At 35.0% G+C, this 21956-nt stretch overlaps 1 protein-coding gene across 1 annotated transcript in view; it reads left to right on the top strand.

Moving 5' to 3' along the window:
- The window catches only part of Rim (Rab3 interacting molecule), a 102946-nt gene that overhangs the window by 61903 nt on the left and 19087 nt on the right, over positions 1-21956 (top strand). The window contains 8 exon segments of the mRNA XM_089171178.1: positions 1429-1458; positions 5033-5186; positions 5747-5910; positions 6274-6449; positions 6527-6764; positions 8140-12545; positions 13917-14093; positions 21466-21793. Of these exon segments, the coding sequence (XP_089027304.1) occupies positions 1429-1458; positions 5033-5186; positions 5747-5910; positions 6274-6449; positions 6527-6764; positions 8140-12545; positions 13917-14093; positions 21466-21793 (5673 nt within the window).

Here is a 21956-nt window from a genome sequence, read left to right as displayed (position 1 = left end):
AAATTCTTTGCCGATTTTAATAACATTTTGAAAAGTTATGAGTTCAACGTAAGAACAATATTTTTCAATTTGTTGTAAAAAAAAAATATAAAAACAATATATTCAAAATTTGTTAATCTATTGTTTAGATTAAATATTTTCATTAGGGTTAAATACATTTTTATTATAAAACAAAAATTAACACGCGAACTTTCCGGTCAACTAGATAATATCAAATGCAATAGATTGCAATCGATTTGTTTTTTGTTTGTTACTTGATACAATTCGTATTATGCAATTTTTGAAAAGTATTTTCGAAAGATTTTTTTGTTACGATAAAACATAGTAGAACAACAGAACGAAGAGAGAGAGAGAGATAGATAGATAGATAGATATAGAGATAGAGAAGAATGGGGTGAGAAGAATGAAGAGGGAAGAGGAGGATAGAAAGGGTAGGAGGTGGGAGGTGGGAGTGGGATGGTTTAAAGGGTGAAACATACACAGGGACACTTCGTAGAGAAAGATCGAGCCAACGAGGAACGTCTTCGAATCTGGGTCACGTACATTCTGGCCACAGTGGAACGAACACGACGATAGTGATCTAATGCTAAGGGATGGATACCTTTAACCGCACGCTCGCTCGATCGAGAACTGATTTTTCTCAAAAGTGGATTTTACAAATCCTAAATCTCTTTTCGAGTTTCGAGTTCTTCTGAGATATTTCTTTATACCAATTTTATATTGTATTTTTCTTATATATATGTGTATGTGTGTGTATGCGTAGTTAGGATTATTTACAGGAACGAATAAAAGATAAGAATAAGGGTAGAAATATTTGATACAATTTTTAATGACAATAATTTGTTGTTATTGTTGTTGTTATTGTTATTGTTGTCACTGTTGTTTTCAAATTAAAAGTTTTTCTTTCGATATAGAAGTTGGGTATAGTAAACGCGCTTTACGATTTTATTCTACGGACAAGGTAAAATCGATCGGCCTTCGACACCCTCTCGCGTCGAGATCATTGCGCCCTCGCTTCGTTTTCCGAGAACGAACGTGCTTCAAGGGAGAAAACCAAGAGAGAGAGAGAGAGAGAGAGAGAGAGAGAGAGAGAGAGAGAGAGAGAGAGAAAGAATGAAAGATAGAAAGGTGTGTGTGTGTGTGAGTGAGTAAGTGAGTGAGTGATAGTAAAGTGTTACGAAAAATAATAAAAATAAATAATACAAAAATTATAAGAATATAATTAACAGATAAAAAGAAAAAATTAAAACACGTACAGCGATCGTAAAAAAAAAGTTTAATGAAAAATCACGTATAGATAATTAAATGAATTATTAGTAAATAAAAAAAATACATATATATTATAATATATTATAATATTATATATGATTAAACGCGTCGCTTTGATTTTTCGACTTTTAATCGTCTGTTTTGTTATTTATTTTTTAGGTTTCATAATATGCCGTCAAATTATAAGCGGTACGGCCACTACAACTTATACTTTATATATACTCCTACTTTATCACGTATCACGCAGTCTTTCACATACTAAACACATACATATATACATACATACATACGTACGTACACATACACAAAAGTTCTTGCATCCTTTTTTCACCTGCTAGGTTTATAATAATAATACTAATAATAATTCATATATACATATATAATACCTAATACAATAGCCTTGTCGCGCTTAGATGAGTCCATTTTTTTATTCTTTTGTTAAACATTTTTCTCCTTCACATTTCTTTCTTTTTTTTTTTTTTTTTTTTTTTTTATTTCTTTACCTTTTTATACCATTGGAAAACAAATCGTACGATTAATCAGTGCAAACAGTACAAACTTTGTTTTTTATTTATAACAATATAATATATATGCTAATATACAAATAATTGAATATACATTTATTACACGAAACATTACACACGTACATAAATATACACATACACAAGTTGGATACGCGTTTTTATTCGTAGATGCAAATTTGTGACTGAAAGATCGACTGATTGCATGATAAAATTTATTATGTATGTATGTGTATATATCATATATATATATATATATATATAAATGTGTGTATTTATATACACATATGTACATGTAATATATAGAAACATTCGCACCTATTGGTTACGCAAGAATCTCGCATACCTTTCGCATGTGACCTCCTAGATTTCTAACAAAAACATGTCACGATTCTCATTAACACAATTGAAATATTAGTTTACATATACTATAAACATCATAATTCTAATTGAATAGGTGCGAATGTATTTTAGAGGGACGTGAGAACCCACTTTAGGCACTTTTTTAGTCAATTCACCCTGCCATATACGCTTGTTTGCATAATTTTCCCTTTTTTTGTTTTTGTTTTTCGTTTCTTTTCTTTTTTTTTTTTCTTTTCCTCTTTTTCTTTCTTCTTTATTTCTTATATATATATATATATATATATATATATATATATATATATATATATATATATATATAAATCAAATTATATATAAGAATCTCATTGACATATTTTCCATTTATTATTATATTATTAGATTGGAATTAATATAATTCTCATTTAAGACGAGAAAAATAAATTCAAATGAATCTAGATAGATAGATAGATAGATAGATAAATAGATAGATAAATATTTAAATAGGTAGAAAAATAGATAAAATATAGATAGATAGCAAGAGAAAAATAAAAAAAAAGAAGAAAAGAGAAATAATATTTTTAATAACGTGAAAAAAATAATGAATCAAAATATACCAAGTTGATAATGTATAAGTACAATCCGAGAAAATATAAAAAATAAAAACAAGAAGAAAGAAGAAAAAAGAAATATTAAACGATAATAATAATTATAAAAAAAATAAAAAAATAAAAAAGAATAAGAAAAACCAAAAAATTACAGAAGAAAAAATGAGTTTGGTTGTTGGAAAACGTTTACTTAGTGCAATTGCAATGCCAGACGGGCAGGAAGGTTTTCAGGGAGTGTCTTTCGTATACGTAAAATCCTTCCAAAACCGCAGTTTGGGCAACGTCCAGTTTTTTGGCTACGTGTTTCTGATCCTTCTGGGTATGCATGCACACAAACCCCGTCATAACGTTCGTGGTATAAACGTTAAAAGAAAATAAGAGAGTTGGCTGGAAAGAAGAGGAGTAGGAGGAGACGAAACGTGAACGTGGTTTTCGGTGCCAGCAGAATCCGAGTGGTGGTGGTCCACGAATGATTCCAAGTTTCTTTCGTTTCTTTCGTTTCTTTCGTTTCTTTCGTTCGTTTCTTTTTATTTTAAAACGCGTGAACGTATACCATGGAAAAAAAAAGAAAAAAAAAAAACTTGGCTCGTTCGAGTATTTTTCTTTTGTTTATACGACTACCGAATTCTTTTTCTTTAACGATACGTACAGTATGAAATATGTATAGTTTCGTAGTTTATTATATATAAGGTGTCTCAATTTATTTATGATACTCTTGATTTGAAAAATAAATCAATTCAAATAAGAATTCATTGTCTATGAGATATTTAAAGTTAAATTTCAAAGTACCCGTAACTCGATGAAATGGTAATCAAAATTTACATCATTTTTTATTTCAATTAAAATATTAATTTTTATAGAAATCAAAAAATTGTTATAATTTTCATGTGTTTTATTATAATAAAACACCATGTGACAGATATTACATTTTCATCATAAGAATTGTCATAATTTTTATTGGAAATATTTGTCTATATGAAACCTTGATAGAATTGGAAATATTATATTTGGTCATATCGTTTAAATGGAGACACCTTGTATATATTTTGATGTATATAAAATTCGAGGCGTCCGATTTCGTTTCTTGGCAACAAACTGACTGTCCTTGCGATCGAGTAATATTAGTTGAGAAAACGTCGAATGTGTCTCGCCATGTTCTATGTATCGCACATTTCTTTTTATGTGTATGTATATATACACCATGTAAAATGTATAGAAGAAATGGTCTGGCAAGCAACTCGAAATACCGTCTAGTATCGTGCCAATTGTCGAAACGGAAGAAGCAACGTTTCCTTACATTTTTTAAATTGATCTCTATCATTTCTTAACTTCTTTTTTATTTTTATTTTTTTTATTTTTTTTTTTTTTTTATTGTAATTCCCAGTAGTTTTATTCCATTGAAATTGAATTTTCATATTATATTATTTCATGTCTTACAAAAAATCTTACTTTTCGAACCAAACTCATACTCGTTTTCTTCTTTCTACTGTTTAACAATTTATTAATCAATTTATTAATTAATTAAAATTAAAAAAAAAAAAAAATTCTTATGGAAATTTCGTATTATTCTATTCGATTTTATCTGTATATTTTTAATTCTAAATTCTTCTTTCAAAAGGTGTTAGAAAATGAACGAGTTGTATACGCCACGTGTAAGTAGAATATATGCGATTATGGTCAGACACACGTAGGTGTGACGTAATCCCAATCGAATTAAACATCAGCATCGTGGTTCGTTCTCGAAGTATTACAACTTGCTAACTAAAGTTTTCTTTTTTCTTCTTATCTTATATATTCTCTTGCCTTTCTTCGAATTTCTTTTTTCTTCTTTTTTATCCCTTTTGACATTTTTTTTTCCTTTTTTTTTTTTTTGTATTCTACCAATAGAATCGAAAGATTCAACGATGACAATTGAATCAAAAAAAAAAAAAAGAAAATTCATTGACAGATTTCAATCTCTTAACAGATTAATTTGTTGTAATTATTTTTTTCAACAAATATCAACTTACATGTTGTTTAATTAAATGAATTTAGATTTATTTTTTGTATGGCAGAATCAGGAATCTTGTAAATCTGTCAGTGAATTGGTAATTTTAATAAAGAAAGAAAAAAAATGAAAAGAAAAGAAAAAAAGTAAGCGATTAAAGGGAAAGGGATGGATGGGGTTCATCATCCTAAAGCTGCATGCATTGCCAAAATTAGTCAACGCGAGATATCACAGCACTCGCCTCATTTAGCATGTAAGCGACACAGCGCTCACTAATCGACGAAAAACATGAACGCATGCTGGAGCAGCCACTATTCTAGCCCCCCGCCGGAAAGAGACCTGTGTGTCGATGGTGAACATCGGAGTCGAAGGGACATGTCACCCCAAGGTCGTAAAAGAGCTGCCCTTATGGTGTCCCGTGATCATCCCGCGTCCATCTCTGGCTATCAAACTTATCGAAAGGTAAATTTATTTTATTTTATATATTTTTCCACTAAAATTGAATGAGATGAAAAAAACTTGACACATCAGACGAGTTCATTTTTATAAAATATCAGGCGGTCGTTGCATGAACCTATAAAATAATTTAAAAAAAATATTGAAATAAATTTGTAATATATTTGTTTACTTTTTAATTAATTAACTATGGAAATAACCCTGTATGAATGATACGGGGTACTTTTTAAAAATGGTTTTAGCATATACTTGTTTCAAAGCTTGCAGCAACGAAATAGTTAATCGAAAATTGATTGCAAAAGTTAATAGATATTTCGAGAAGCTAAAGTTTTCGGAGAAAATCATACTAGAGATGGTTTTAGTTGAATATGTGGTATAAACGTTGATAACGTTTTGCTGTCCCACGTGTAAAAGAGAACTTACGAATAAATAGTGATATCTCGTGTGTCAGAAAGTTGATCATAAATATTACTAGGTTGTTGTTGTTGTTGTTGTTGTTAGTGAAAATCCGTAAAGTTAGTTTGTTACACGTTGGTTTAGTTTAACGTTTTGCGAAACTTTCCTAGGACGATATTCATCGTGGAATGATGGGTCACAGATCTCACAGCGCAGCACCAATGGATTCACCTAGCTTACGTTACCGTGGCCGATCCCAAAGTCCCACCGGTCATCGTTCTTTATCACCACCCGAACACAGATCCATGCCTTATTCGCACAGTTACATGCCGAGGTAAGAAATAACTTTACTTTAACTCGATACTAATATTTTCAACTTGAATAACGGACAGGACAGAAAAATCACGAAAAATCTTTCTTCAATATATTTTATTTCTTGAAAGTAAAATTAATACAAATTCAAGTAAGTAACATGAATAATTTGTTCGTTTTGATGATTTAACACTTCTATAAAGTTTCATTTTTAATTCCAATATTGCTAAAATGGGTTACTTGTACTTGTATTCAATTTTATTTATGATAATCTGAATTTATTTGTTTAATGTTCACGCTTGATAGTTACCTTGATGATTCAAATTAAGAATATAATTGTTGTATGATAAATAATGAACTCGTTAATTAATTAATTTTTGTTTAGATTCGGTTCTAGATCGGCAACAGCCACACCTACCGGTTCGCCAAAGAAGCGTCAGCTTCCACAAATCCCAGCAGCTTTGAAGGACAGAGTAACGCAAGATCTTGAAGATAGAGCAAGGTTTATGAGGCATCGTAATAGACCAGGACACACAACTTATAGGAGTACAGGAATGGGAGGTCAGTTTTTTGTTTGTTTTTTAATCAAACACATTTTTAAGTACAAAGCTAGAAATACAAATGAATGTATTTTTTAGGCTGGGAAAGACACTACAGTGGTCTTTCAGATTCGGATCTACCATCGATGGGACATGATCCATTATCGTTACCGCACAGTAATGCTCATAGACTGCACAGATCACGAAGGGGTCATTTAAGTCCAGACAAAGATGTGCTTGGTGACCTTGGGGACTCCGACATGGAGAGCATAGCATCAGTAACGAGCAGTGCCTTCAGTACGCAATCGGAACGACCACGTGGATCGAGGGGATTAATGTGAGTATAGTTCAATGATTATTTTAACGAGTCACGAAAAAAAAAAAAGAAAATATAAACGTAATGAAAAAAATTGGTTAAAAAAAAAAAAAAAGAATAAAAGAAAAAAAAAGAAAAAAAAGTAAAGTATCGTATCATCTGAGGTCAATGACCTTCATGCGTATTCGCAAATAATTGTACAAAGCAAAGCAAAATCCATATAGTTCATATTAAAAACAATTATCCTATTTAATTATAAGAGGAAGTATGGCCAACGACGGTTCCGACTCGCTTCTTCTTTTTATTTTTCCTTTTTTTTTTTTTTTTCATTCCTTTTTATTATCGTTTATTTAAAACGAGCTTTTTTTCCAAAATTTCTACAACATTCAAATGTCGCAAAGCGTTTTGCAAGCGTTCGCTGCATGGAAATCCGATAACCGATATGTTATTATTATTATTATTATTAAATATAATAAGTCTTTGAGAATTGAAATAAAATATTATATTAAACGATAGATGAAAATGAGTTTGAAAAAAAAAAATACAAAAAGGGGCGGAACGATCGGTGGTTTTAGCCTGTTATTCAATGGAAAAATCCCTGAAATTAAATGGACATTGTCGAATGAATGTACACCACCCCAATAGTCGCACCATTTTATTATTCGTCCCTCCTGCTTGCTTTTTGTTTAGATGAAAACTTTAGTAATCCTTATTGTGTCGCGCTCTAATAATATGTTTATCTATTTCTTGATCTTATCTCTAAACGATATGTTTAAATCGTAGTTATTAATTTAGGCTGCACCTCCTATGCACATTGTCAATGTCCATTTAATGATGTCCCATTCTGAGCAAAAATAAAGTAGGGAATCAGTGCGTGGCGTTGGTCGAACGGCTAGGTTCTGTGAGGGACACGATGAGACGCGCGTGACGAAAATTCAAACCAAAATGAACATAAAGAAAAATTGAAACAAAATAAGAAGGATACGACGACAAAAGAAACTAATCAAATTTAATCGATCAAAAAGTAAATGCACAAATTGGTCGAAGGTGTCGGAGATGCGCGCGGATGAGATTGAAAAAAAAAAAAAAAATACAAAAAAAAAACACAATGTATAATAAATAAGATATTTCCGGGCGCCATTGTTTCCCCGGCAAAAGGAGAAGAAAACTCTCTCTCGTTCGATCGATCGCGAACGTGCGGTAGAAAAATGGAATAAAGAAAATATAAAAAAAAAAAATAAAAGATAGACAGACAAAAATGTATGAATAACGATGATAGAAAAGAAAAAAAGAACAAAAAAAAAGATGTTAAATTATATATGAAGAATGGGCTCACACCATGGTAATGTTTCCGCAGGAGCGCTAAAACTCTCTATATGAAAAACATTGTTTGCAGACCGACAGTTAAAAACGTTTTAATACCCGGTGTCATATTCCCCTTGCCCCCGCCCCCTAGGCGCAATAGGCGCAGGCACAGACTTAGGGTTCCCTGCAGCGAATGTCACTGCCCCCCGAACATGATTCCCTCCAAGCCGCCCAGAAGCAAAAACCCCTCGAAGCACAATCCCGTCCCACATCCCCTCGTACGGAGCAAGTCCGCAGTGGTACGCTCGTTGTACAGAAAGATGCGTACGCCGTTCACGAGATCGCAGACCGTCGACGAGAACATGCTGAGATATTACAGTCCGGAGACCAGCGAGTACAGCGTCTCCGAGGGTTACATACTCAAGCCGGAAAAGCTCACTGGTAGCTCGAAGAATCGTATACCGGAGATATACGTCGAGGACTGCCTGCAGGTCGACTTCAACGATCGTTTCGTCGAGAAGTTTCGCGCCAACAACTCCTCCTCGTCGGCGTACCGCTTGGAGTCCGGTTTGCGTAGACGCTCGCGTAGCTGGCAGGATCGTACTAACACAACGAGCAATGTTAAATCGAGGCCGCGAAACGCCAAGATAACGAGACTGTTCCAGCAATCACCAATACTCTTAACCTCGAGCGTTTTAGCCCACCAACAGCAAAAGCAACAGCAGCAACGACAGCAGCAGCAACAGCAACAGCAGCAGCAGCAGCAGCAACAGCAGCAGCAGCAGCAGTTGCAGTTGCAGCCGCAGTCGCAGTCGCAGTCGCAGCAGCAGCAGCTACAGCAGCAGCAGCAGCAGCTAGCCACTGCCGCCGCAATCGCCGTCGCAGCTGATAATAAAAAAAGTTACGACATTAGGAACGTAGATTTTAGCTTACGCCCGCGTAGGTCTTTTTTGTTTTCCAAGGCTAGAAGCTTCGATTACGATGTGATACATGATCCGTTCAGCGATCGATTTGGTACCACTAGGCTACGGGACACCGGCCTGTTGTCGCGCCGAGCCAAGAGTTTCGAGTACGAGACCATTTCAAGCAACATATTCAGCGACGACAGTCTCAGAACGGCGAGGAGGAAGTTGAAGAGAAATCTTTCTCTGAGCGACGCCGGTTACGGCGACAAGATACCGGCTCTGGGGGACCAGAGCAAGTCCTACTACGATTCAAATGGCGACGATAAGCCGCCAAAGAGTTTGCTGAACAAGGAGCCCAATTATGATTACCTCACGAGCCAAGATCACAAGCCCTTTTACGGTTACGATTCGGAGCTCAGCGCGGGTGAGACAGAGATTTACGTGCCGAGCTTCGACAGCAAACGGCCAACAACGACGAGCATCATCGAGGACTATCACCATCGACCTTACCCACCCCTAAATCCGCGCCGTCTTACCACCGCCACGACGCTCACCGACGACCTTAGATCCACCTTTGGCCGCGAGGACACTACCAAGAGGAAATACGTCGAGTCCTCCTCTTATCAGGATCACGATGCCACCACCTTCAACGCGCACATATCCGCCGAGAAGAGAACGAAAAATCTCAATGATCCGGATCTTTGCGATCCCCTCAACGACCATGTGTATTACAGCATAGACGAGACCGTGTCTTCTTCGGACAATTGTTACAATGGCACCCGGAGCGACGACGAGTATGACCGCCAAACCAGAAGAATCGCTGCCATTGCTTCTTCCCTTCCGCCACGCAGACGAACAAAAAGCACCGACTCATATCTCGGGGACGAATACGACCGTTACGAGAATTGGGAGGTCGATTACGATGACGAAGACGAGGGTTTCATCGATCGTCGTAATCACGAGGATTATGATGATGAAGACGTCGATGATGACGACCGCGACCACGACGACCGCGACCACGACGTCGTTGAGTTGGACGAGGACCTCGTTGACGTTGGACGATACGGTTACGAGAACGACCTAGACGATATGACGAGGACTACGACCCAGACGATGACGACGAACATGACCGGTAATACGAACGCGACGACGACGACGACCAATTTGCGTAATGCCGACCGTTCCATTTATCGTCGTCACCAGGACGATTACTATCGTGACGAACATTCCCCACGAATTGCCGCTTCGAGAAACGCACACTTTGACGATAGGACTTTTATCGTCGACGACGATTACAACGGTTATCGTAGTGCCGACGACTACGATTATCACCGGACGATAAGAACGCACACGAATGGCCTCGAGAATGATAAGATTTACAACCACAACAACACATTTCCCAGAAGACGTAGGAGAAGAAGCAGACGAGGCAGCAGAGGTGATCCCAATTTGGTCGCGTATGAAAATGTGAGATCTTTTAACGGCAGGGATCACCTCGTCATGCCACCTACGACGAAGGATAGCTTGACTGTACCGACTTTTTCCGAGAGCAAGAGGATGATGATGATTCAACGTGCCGAATCAACACCGGTCTTGCATTCAGACGAAGATCCAAGCACGTGTCCAGCGGCGTTAGATGCGAGAAATCGACGTCTATATCGTCGCAGACGCAACAGCAGTTGTCCCGAGTCAAAGGAATATCTACGATCTAGTGAAACTCTTCGACGTGCTGCTAATTTCAAGGATGAGGATAGAGGAAGGTCGAACTTTATGCTGGACTCCGAGGAGGAATTTGGCTCGATGGAGACGGTCGTTGGTGCCGATTACTTTAGGCGGAAAAACGAGTTGGAGGTTCGCGAGGATGGTGGTGGTGGTGGTGGTACTGGTGTTGGGGGTGGTAGTAGTGGTGGTGGTGGTGGTGCTGGTGGTGGTGGTGGTAGTAGAGGTGGTGGTGTAGTCCTTGTAGGCGAAGACCGATTAGGATCGGTTAGATCAGATTACTACGACGAGGAACCGCCGGTAGTCTCCTCGAGGTACGATCTCCTGCCGGATTACGAGTGTCGCGAATGTAACGAGGCTGCCGCAGCTCGCGAATTCGTTAGGTCAGGGTCGCTACGTTCCTCCTCGAGCCCGCACGAGTCGCGTTATCAAAATTGGTCGTCCTCGACGCGCGGTAGTATTAGACGAAAAAGTAGCTGTCCGGAGTGCCGTGAGCTGGCGCTGTCCTCTTCCGGTGGCGATTTAGACGGCATTGGTAGGTCGCGTAGGAGCGATGACAGGAGGTCGTTAGTCGAGGCGAGGCAAAGGTATCGTAGGCGAAACAGCAGCTGTCCCGAGGCTAGGGAACTCGAGCTTATAGAGAAGAGGCAGCAACAGCCGCAGCAGGACGGCCGGTACCAGTCTTCGCGTCAGCCCTTGCGTCAACCTTCGCGTCAGCCTTCGCGTCAGCCCTCGGCGATGCACGCTTCTTCCCAGACCCAACAACGCGCTCATCAACAACAACAACAGCAACCGCAACAACAACCGCAAACGCAGCCGCAACAACAGCAGCAACAACAACAACCGCAACAACAACAACAACAACCGAGTAGTAAGAGGAACGTGGCGATAAGCGACACCCTCGAGTATTACGAGTACTCGATGGAAAGCGAGAGCCAGTGCAGCGAGAACTGCGGATTTGGCCCGTGCGATCCGCGTAGGCCCCGTAACCGAGCACCCCGCCCCGGTAACGCTAATTCAAGTCTCTTTGATTCCCAAACCGCTACCTCCGACACTGCTAAAAACTACCACCCACGGGCCGACGATCATCAACACGAAAACCCACGTACGATCGCGAAACCGACATCGACGCAATACCACCAACAACAATATCAACAACAACAACATCAACAACAACAACATCAACAACAACTACAACATCAACAACATCAACTACAACATCAACAACAACAACATCAACCACATCATCGACAACATCATCAACATCGTCAAACGAACCACGAACCACGATCGTCGTCGTCGTCGTCGCCGCCGCTGCCGCCGCCGCCGCCGCCACTCCCGCACCCGCACCCGCACCTGCCGCCGTCGTTGTCGTCGTCGTCGTCGTGTCAATGCTGCGCCCATCCTCATTCCTCTATTCACAATAATAATATTAATAATAATAATAATACCGTTGACTACGTCGCCGCTAACAATTACTATCATAACCCTACCAATCGTCGTCACGACCACGACAATGATTTCCCAACGACTTCCCATCGACGTACCACTCACCATCGGAAAATAATAACTTATCACGACGCCGGCGGCGACGCCGACGGTACCGTCGACGTCATCATCGGCGATGGTGACGTTCTCGACGGTGATGTTGTTGATCATCGACGACGACGTTACGACGACGACGACGACCCGCGGGATCGTCGCTCCTCCTCCATGCCCGAAAGCAGCGAGTACTCCGGCCAGTCGAGCTCGTACGAAAAACCAACGAGGCATCAGACGACCGACAATGGCCACGACGAACAACATACAGGAAAACGGGGCCAATTTATTAGGAGTCTCAGTAACACGGACGCACCGCCCGATGAGAAAGTTGGTAAGTTATATCATTGATATTCTTCTCGTTACTTGTATTCATATCTTCAACGAATCCTCTTTTTACTTTTATATTTATTATTCCATTCGATTCTTATTAAGGATACACAATTAATTTGTGTCCCACCCTATACGAGGGTTATTCAAATTCCTCAATTTCTGATAGAATACGGGTCTGTTATTGTATTTGCTAACGTATCGAATCTCTCAACTTCCATTATCCTTTGTGAAAGTGTTCTTTTTTTATTTATTTTTTTTTTTTTTTTGTAAATCGTTTACATTTTCAGCTAGATCATTCTCTTTCTTTATGTCATTCTATCTCATCGGTCGAAGAACCGCGAACGTGACTCTTCTTCCCTTTTATATATATATACATGTACAAGTAGTATACATGTATACCACCGGCATGCGGATTTTGCTTGGAGAGAGCTTAGTCACGAATTCCATTTCCCTCTCTCTCTCTCTTTTTCTCTTTCTCTTTCTCTCTTGATACTTTCATCGATCGCAATAAAAGATGGAAGGGGAAGATGTTCTACGTTCCTAGCAGTCCTTTGACTATACAACGTTCTTTCGTTGGCCGTCGCCCAAAATTACCTTTCCAAGGTCTCCCAAAGGCCTCCTGCCATTCGAGAAATAAAAAAAAAAAACAATTTTTTTCTACGATTATTCTCTTTTATTTCTTCTTCTTCTTCTTCTTCTTCTTCTTTCCTTCTTTCTTTATCTCTTTTGTACCACACATTATTTTCATTCTTTTCTTCAAGATCGAAGTTAGGTGATTACAATGTATCAATAAAAATAATCTTATCCTTCTTTTAACACGTTCATTGGGACAGAAATAATTACCTAAATTCCTTGTTACTTTTTTACCTTTTGCAAATAGAAAAAGTTTGGGTCGATTCGAGTGCTTTGAAAGTTAAATTTATTTTTGGATAAATTTGGTGTACTAATTCTAAAAATAGTAATGCTTTCGCCATATTGGTTCTAATTCTTCAAATATGGGGCATAAATGTGCTAAAACAGTATTATTCTCTAATATTAGAATAATTAAACAATACATAATAGTATATAATAAATTACAGGGATCAATATCGTATTTAATCGTACAATTAATATCCCCAATAATACTCCATTTTATTCGCTTATAATAATAATTTATTATTATCATGAAATAAATGACAGTACCCCCCTTAACAAAAAATTATTTTCTTACTTTACTTTGATTTTTGAGCAACTAAAAAAAAAAAAAAAAAAAAAACAAGTCCCAATTAATCTTCCTCTTCCGCCTTTTTTTTCTTCATATCTTTGACACGGGGGTGGTTAACAAAAGGGGATGACAAAAAGCTCAACTTTATCAAGGAATTTTTGTTCGCAGATGGTAGTTTGAGCGACACGGCCGTCAGTCACGTGGATGATGCCTCGAGGAGGGGTCGTAAGAGTTCACCGGGTAGTAAAAGTGGAAGCGGAAGTAGCAGCGGCGGCGGAAGCGCCGTACAGTATCAGACCGGTCTTGGAAAGAAGAGTAACAGCACGAGTCAGCTATCCGCGACAGGTAACACATCGTCACGCTGTCCATTATATCTCTTTGTCTCGATAATATTATTATTATTATACAATATTATTTTACCTATTTTCCAAATCTTAAAATACTATATACCATTACGTATGATAATACAAACAAAAAACGCGAATACTTTTGACATTCCACCCAGTTCACTTTTACGCGTTAAAATAATAATTAAAATTAACACACATGAAAAGAGAACACCAAAAAAAAAAAATATAAAACGAACAAAATCAGGAAAATGGAATTAAATAAACCAACAAAAAAAAAAAAACAAAGAAAAAGAAATACAAAACAAAATGGATACCGTTGATAAAGTGAAGCGCGAATTTTTATCCTGTAACCTACAAACAAAAAAATAAGATCGGTTAATCATTCATATAATAATTTTCTCTCTCTCTATATATATATATATATACATTTTTTTACTCTCTTTAATGGCCTAATTCCACTTTGATACGTACGAATATATACACCTGGTATGATACTTCTAATCCTTTCGTTACATTATCCTTACGCGAATAACTTTTCATATAAATTCACTCGTACATACTTGGCGTGACCCGTATATGGGTCGATCATTTATATGGGGCCTTTTTACATGAACGAACGGACCCATATAGGGGGTCTTTCGTATATAAGGGTTTCTTTTCATGAACGATTCATATAATGGGTTACTAGTAACGAAAGGGAAATTAATATACTTTGTATGTATATACATACATACACATTAACACATAGGTAAATGACGTATGTCGTATGTATATATTTGTATATTCGCACATATTATACGATAGATAATTTTTCTTTTACTACGTGATACTATACCATAGATGTCACCTATGTTTGTTATCCCCTACTCTATCTTTTCTTTTTTTCACATATATATATATATCTAATATATTTTTTAGTATATACTGTCACATGTGTCGTGTTAAAGAGCAATAATCCCTTTTAAAATATTAGAATATGCATTTTTTTTAGTAAATAGGATTCATATATTAGTGTATAGATAGTAACGGTGTGCTCTCGCTATAATCAATTTAGAATAAATCAAACGTATCCATAGTTCGCGAATTTTGTCATCTTAATTACAGTAATCCCTATAAATCACCTGTATATAAACTCTTTTTATCTCATTTTATTTTTCACACCATTTCTTTTTTTTATCTTCCTTCATTCGTTAGAAACGTGTTTTGATCCAAGGAAATAAAGAAAACAATTACAAAATTTATAAAAGATCAGCATACCTAGAGCACACCGTAGTTGTAGTATCAAACAAGAAAAATAATCATAAAAAAATAGGAAACAAAAAACAAATCCAGATCAGATTAAAAAAAAAAAAAAAAAAAAAAAAAGAAAAAAACCAACAACCCCCAATCAACGGGCGACCACTAACTACATTCTAATCGTATTCTTGTTTTCTCCGCCATCCCTCCTCATCTCTATCCGCCTCTCTTCAACATGAACACATTCACACTTTACTTCTACCGAACCAACCAACCATCTCTCTCGACGCTCTGGGGGCCCATTAACGTCATCGACCTGTACCCACCTGCACGACATTTCATCGTGATATGGCCGATCGTCGATCCACCTTCGCGATCGCGTCACGGAATTAACACTCTCGTACACGATCAACTACTACTACTACTACTACTACTACTACTACTACTACTATTACTACAACTACAACAACAACATCTACAACATCTACAACTACAATATAATTATCTACAAATACAACTATACCATTCACACGGATATTGCGTGTATATACATATATATGTATATATTTTGTATATACATATATATATAACAACGAATATGAATTTGACTATTAATCCCATACATATTCTCCATTAAATGAATCCATCAACAAAACCAATAATTAAATGAAACACAAACACAATATTACGATGACCAACAATTACAACAATACAATTATGAACAACGACTCATTATACAACAAACTACTACTATTAATCTACAACAACAACAACAACAACAACAACAACAATAACAACAACAACAACGACAAATCGTGTCACGCGTCACGCAAAAAAACCATAACCATGCCACGTGCATCTGTTGGTGGTACATGCGTGGGCGAGGAAGGACGGAAACGACGGCTTGGATTTGGGAAGAAGGGGAAGTCGTCCTTTACAGTTCACAGGAGCGAGGAAGTCCTACCGGAGGACACGGCCAGCGGTAGGAGCGGAAGGCAAGCGAGCTCCGCGAGCAGCGATGGCGAGGGAAGCGGCGACGGGGACAGGTCCGTCCATCGTCCCACTAAACCGTACTTTATCTCCTTTTTTATTATTATTATTATTATTATTATTATTATTGTCATTATCATTATATTATTATTATTATTATTATTATTAATTTTATTTTTTTATTTCTACTTATATTTCTTGTTATTCTTCTTCTTTATTTTATTTTTCCATGTACCACTACTATTTATCTTTACTAAATCACCATTTTATCCTGCCCCCCTTCTACCCTCATTAATTTTTATTATAACCGAATCATCTTTAGTAATACCTTAATCGTACTCCCACTATCATCTTTCTATCTTTCTATATACTTTTATCTTTATCCATCTTTAAACTGCATATTATTTCATTTAATATTTATCGCAATGTTTTAGTTAATATAGTTAATAATCTTATCTATTTTTATCTAATGTGATTTTTTTCTTTTCTTACAATTTAGAAATACCTGTTACTAATTTCTATTTAATGTAGTTTCTTTTTCTTTTTAGGTTTTTATATACATATGTATATATATATATATATATATATATATATATTTTATTTGATATCCAACAGTTCTATTCCTAGCCCTAGCCAACCCTAATCATTTTTGACCGTATTCCATTACATTTTTTTCCCCCCATAGAATTGCTCGCGTGCGGGAGCAATGGATTTAGGATTCGTGGTAGAATAATTATAATATATAAATATTTTTATATATATATAATTTGATCGATCGATCTATTTTTATCTTTATCTTTATCTTTATATCTATATTGATATATTATTCTATATTCTTTCAATCCCATTAGAAAAAAACCTTCCCTTTCTCGAAAAGAAATTGGACGAGATTGTTCGCCGTGCCGTACGCCCCGCGTTCGTTCGAACTTAGTTCCTCAAACGAGGTGGCTTGTCTTTCCCCCCTTTCAAAAAAAAAAAAAAAGAAAAAATAAACAAAAAAATAAAAAAATTAAAATAAAATATACAAATTCAAAATGTTTTCTCGTTAGGAGAAAATAAAATGTAATTGTACAACGATTGATCATCGGTATTTGCAATTTATTAATGTTGGCTACCATTTTGTTACTATATTTTTTTTTTTTTTAATTTTACTAAAACATTTAAAATATTATAAATATAATGTACTTACATATTTGTACATATTTGATATAAAATCTAATTAAATGTTAATTATTTAGAGAATATATTTTAAATCGTTTTTATTTCAAATACAAAATAGTACGACAGCATTTATTTATGCAATGGTCAATAGTTGTACAGTTTTTTTACAATAAAAATAAATACTCGAATCGATCAAAACGTTTCGGGAAAATTGAAAACGCGGATCAATATGAATATAAATAAAAAAAAAAATAATAATAATATAACAATTAGTTAATTACGTTAAATATAAATTTAAAAAAAAAACGAGCCTCCGACGAAACGTGAGTACAAGTCAGAGGAAAAAAAGAAATAACGGGTGGACAAAAAAAAAATTTATACATTTAATCAAATTGATGATACAATCATGAAAACGATATGCTATTATCATTGTTGCTGCTATTATTATTATATTTTTAATATTATTATTACTATTATTATTATTGCTAATGTTGCATTGATGCAATCGAAAGGAACAACAAAATGCAAGAAGAAAAAAAACACACACAAGCACAATTATATTCGTTAGATTTAGCGCGCTTTTCTTTCTTACGTAATATTAAATAAGTATATTAACATTATATATTATTATTATTATTATTATTATTATTATTTAATTAATTTGTAGAACGGTTTAAATATAAATTAGAGACACCAATCGTGATTATCGTATTAAAAATACTCTCATCTCATATCCATGCATTTCTAATAATAATTATAATAAAAAAATAGTATATTATTATTATAAAATTATTTAAAAAAAAAAGAACAAAATTTAGAAAGTATTTTTAATCGAAAGTGCACGATACTTTTGTTGTATAGAAAATAATCACGATGGTTCTTTCTCTATCTTTCTCTCTATCTCTATCTTTCTTTCTCTCTTTCTCTTTTTCACTTTGTCTGTTTCTTTCTCTCTCTATCTATCTCTCTCTCTCTCTCTCTCTCTCTTTCTAGTTTTTTATTATAATAAATCTTTTAGAAAGCTATTGTTATTAAATAACGTAGATCTTTTCAGAAACACTTGTTTTATTCTTGTCATTTTTTATTTTTATTTTTTTTTTTTTTTTTTTTAGATCAAATGTTTGCACGAGCTTCCCAATGGGATCGATTTCATAACTTTTTTAATAAATTTGTCAGGAATGTAATTATTTTTGTCTATTCATCTCTACAAATTTATTGATTTCATTTATTATAGAATTTTTTTTTTAGTTATTTATTATCAAGCACGAGATAATGATCAAATTTTTAGAATTAACACGAATATATCCATGCATCTGTATAAATTGTTTGTTTCTTTTATTACAAAATATATTTTACAAGGCACGAAAATGTTGATATCGGTTAGTTTAAGATACACATTTAATTGTGCACTAATTTAAATTTTGTTGCAACGTTTAATGCAACATGGGAATAGAAGTTAGATGATTAGTTAAACAAATTTAATGTATCATCACATAGATGGATTTGAATTTCTTTTATATGACGAGTGTGTAACTCTTTCTCTTTTCTTATCTCTTTCTCTTTTTCACTCTCTCTCTCTCTCTCTTTCTCTTTCTCTCTTTTTCTTTCTCTCTTTTTCTCTTTGTTGTTTTGTTGTGTAGCTTCTCGATACAAAGCTTACTAAAAAGATTCTATTGTTCAATTTTAACGCGGCCTAATACACATACAACACACGTCACAACAAGCTACATACACAGATCTTATACAAATCGTTTTATCTTACATACATGCATACATATAAACATATACACGAATATATCATAGGTAAGTTGATAACATTTTCTAAAATATTTGTTAATAGAAAATTATTAATCATAAATTATACAGCAGGTGCCTTCAGCTTTCTCGAACAAACTTTTCATTGTATTCGTAGAATGCAATAGCTCGTTTATATGTATGTATGTATATACACTTTTATGTAAATAGGTATATACATATTACATATACATCTACAAATACTTAATTAAAAAAAAAAAGGTTTTCAAGTCAATAACACGTCAGAAATAAAACAAACAACCACCAAGTGCCAATTTGAAGAACAAAGAAGAGTTTTTTCTATTTTTCCATATCAGGGTTTTTCAAAGTGTGCAACGCGACTCCATATGAAATTGCATATTAAATTTTGGGGTTGTGATAAAAATTACAAATTAGTTCAAAACCAGTTTAGTGACAGTAAGCTTAGAATATGTTTGAGTTTGTGACAGTGAAGATGATAAATTATTGAGTTATACAAAAAATTGCGATAATATTTGTTCAATAAAAAAGGGGGATCGTTGAATGCAAAAGTTTGAGAAACCCTGCTCTGTATATTATAAATAAATGATACATATACATATATATGTATGGATGCAATTATCTTTTATATACACATAGAAATATATATATATATATATATATGTATATTCGTTTGCAAGTTCGGCTTTTCTTGAAAACTTCGTTAATACTTTATCCATTCGATATCTTTTTTTTTCTTCTATACTTACTTTCTTTATCTCTTTAAAAGATATTACACCAACGATATTCTTATTATTCGATTCTCGAAAGTTCTAGCTTTTTATTTTTATTTTTTTTTATTTTTTTTTTATTTTGTTTTGTTAACTTTTATACGAGAGAAAACGAGTGGTAGAAAACGAGCTTCTTGTTACAAAAAAGAAAAAAAAAAAACAAACTTAATGATAAACTTTTTCAATCATTTCCAGGTTATTTATCTTTCAGCATCCTGCCTCTCTCTCTCTCTCTCTCTCTCTCTCTCTCTTTCTCTTTCTCTTTCTGTCTTTCTCTCCTTCTCTCTCTCTCTCTCTCTTTTTCTATGTAAAATCTTTCTTTTGCAGGCTGCGATACGCGATTCGGATTAAAACGAAACAAAATGAACAAATAGAATAACAAAAAAAAAAAATACAATAAAATATCAGATATTATTTGTGTACTGACTAAAGACATTTTTTCAGGTAGATGATTGTGCTACTTGCTTCACGAGACCGATGATTCAAGATTTTTCCTGTATCAATCACCACATCCCATAAACTCCCTTTCCTTTTTCCCCATATATATTTCTACTTTTCAACATTTTTATCCCCTGAGGTTCTTTGTAATTCGATGGTCATCCTTTTTTCTTATTTTTATTTTGACATTTAACTTCTTCTATTATTTTTTTATTTTTTTTTTATAAATATTTTATCATACGTGTCACCCATTACCATCATCGTTATCGTCATTATCACAATCGTTCTTGTTGTTGTTGTTGTTGTTGTTGTTATCACCGTCAAACCTCTATGAAAACAAATATTTAGAAATGTACCTCGTTTAAATGTATTTTCAAAAAAAAACAAAACAAAACAAAAAAAAAGAATAGGAACTTTGGAGAGTCAGGAAAGTTTGAGAAAGAGTGAGAGAGAGAGAGAGAGAGAGAGGGAGAGAAAGGTCGAGAGAGGATGTGAAAAGAGAGAAAGGGATGAGAGAACGAAAGATTTCAATGAGAAAGTGAGATTATATTTTTAGAAGCTGCACTTACCTAGATGAGAGAGATAAGATAACATCTAATTGATATTATTATTCGTAATATTTAAAATAAAGCTTTCGATGATGAAAGAGAAAAAAGTTTTTTTTACAAAAAAAAAAAAAAAAAAAATAATGGGTTAACTAAGAGCATGAGTTTTATTCAGAAGAAAATAATAATATTAATAATAATTCTAAGAATAATAATAATAATGATAATAATAATTCTAATAATAAAATTAAAAATAAAAATAATAATAACGCGAAAAGGGGGGGGGCGGGAAATTAAAAATTAAAAATACAAAATACGAAAAATATGAAGAAAAAAAAAAACAAAACAAAACCCAGAAAAAATATAAATAATTAATAATAAAATATAATAATATATTCGATCGAATGTTTGTTTCTTGTTGTCTTCTTTTTGTTTGTTGCTTTTGACTACGCAGAAAACGGGATGCTCGTCCTCGGTGGTGGTGGTGGTGTCGGTGGTAGTGGTGGTATCGTTGGTGGTAGTGGAGGTGGTGGTAGTAGTGGTGGTGGTAGTGGTGGTGGTGGTAGTGGTGGTGGTAGTGGTGTTGGTAGCGGTACCATTATCAGCGAGTTACGAGTCGTCGCTTTTTCGAATCGGAAGCGCAACAGTACACCCTGCAGCATCCAACGTAGCGAGGAGATCTATTCTTTCTATCAACGCTTCGATTCTGGCAAGATGGTGGGATCTGTGGCCAGCGATACAGCCGGAAGTCTCAACTCGATATCTAGTTCAGAAACAAGCTCGTAAGTAGTGGTGCCTTCTCCCAACCCTCTCTCTCTCTCTCTCTCCGGAACAATTCTGCAAATCGGAAACGCGGACGTATCTTTCTCTCTGTCTTTCTATTTCTCTCTCTCTCTCTCTCTCTCTCTCTCATACTTCTGTTCCCAATTTGTTTCTTTATTTCAT

The sequence above is a fragment of the Polistes dominula genome, unplaced genomic scaffold (assembly GCF_049000335.1).
Source record: "Polistes dominula isolate Pdom_NZ unplaced genomic scaffold, Pdom_raw_medaka contig_31, whole genome shotgun sequence".
Taxonomy (NCBI): Eukaryota; Metazoa; Arthropoda; class Insecta; order Hymenoptera; family Vespidae; genus Polistes; species Polistes dominula.
This window is presented reverse-complemented; position numbering and strand designations above follow the sequence as displayed.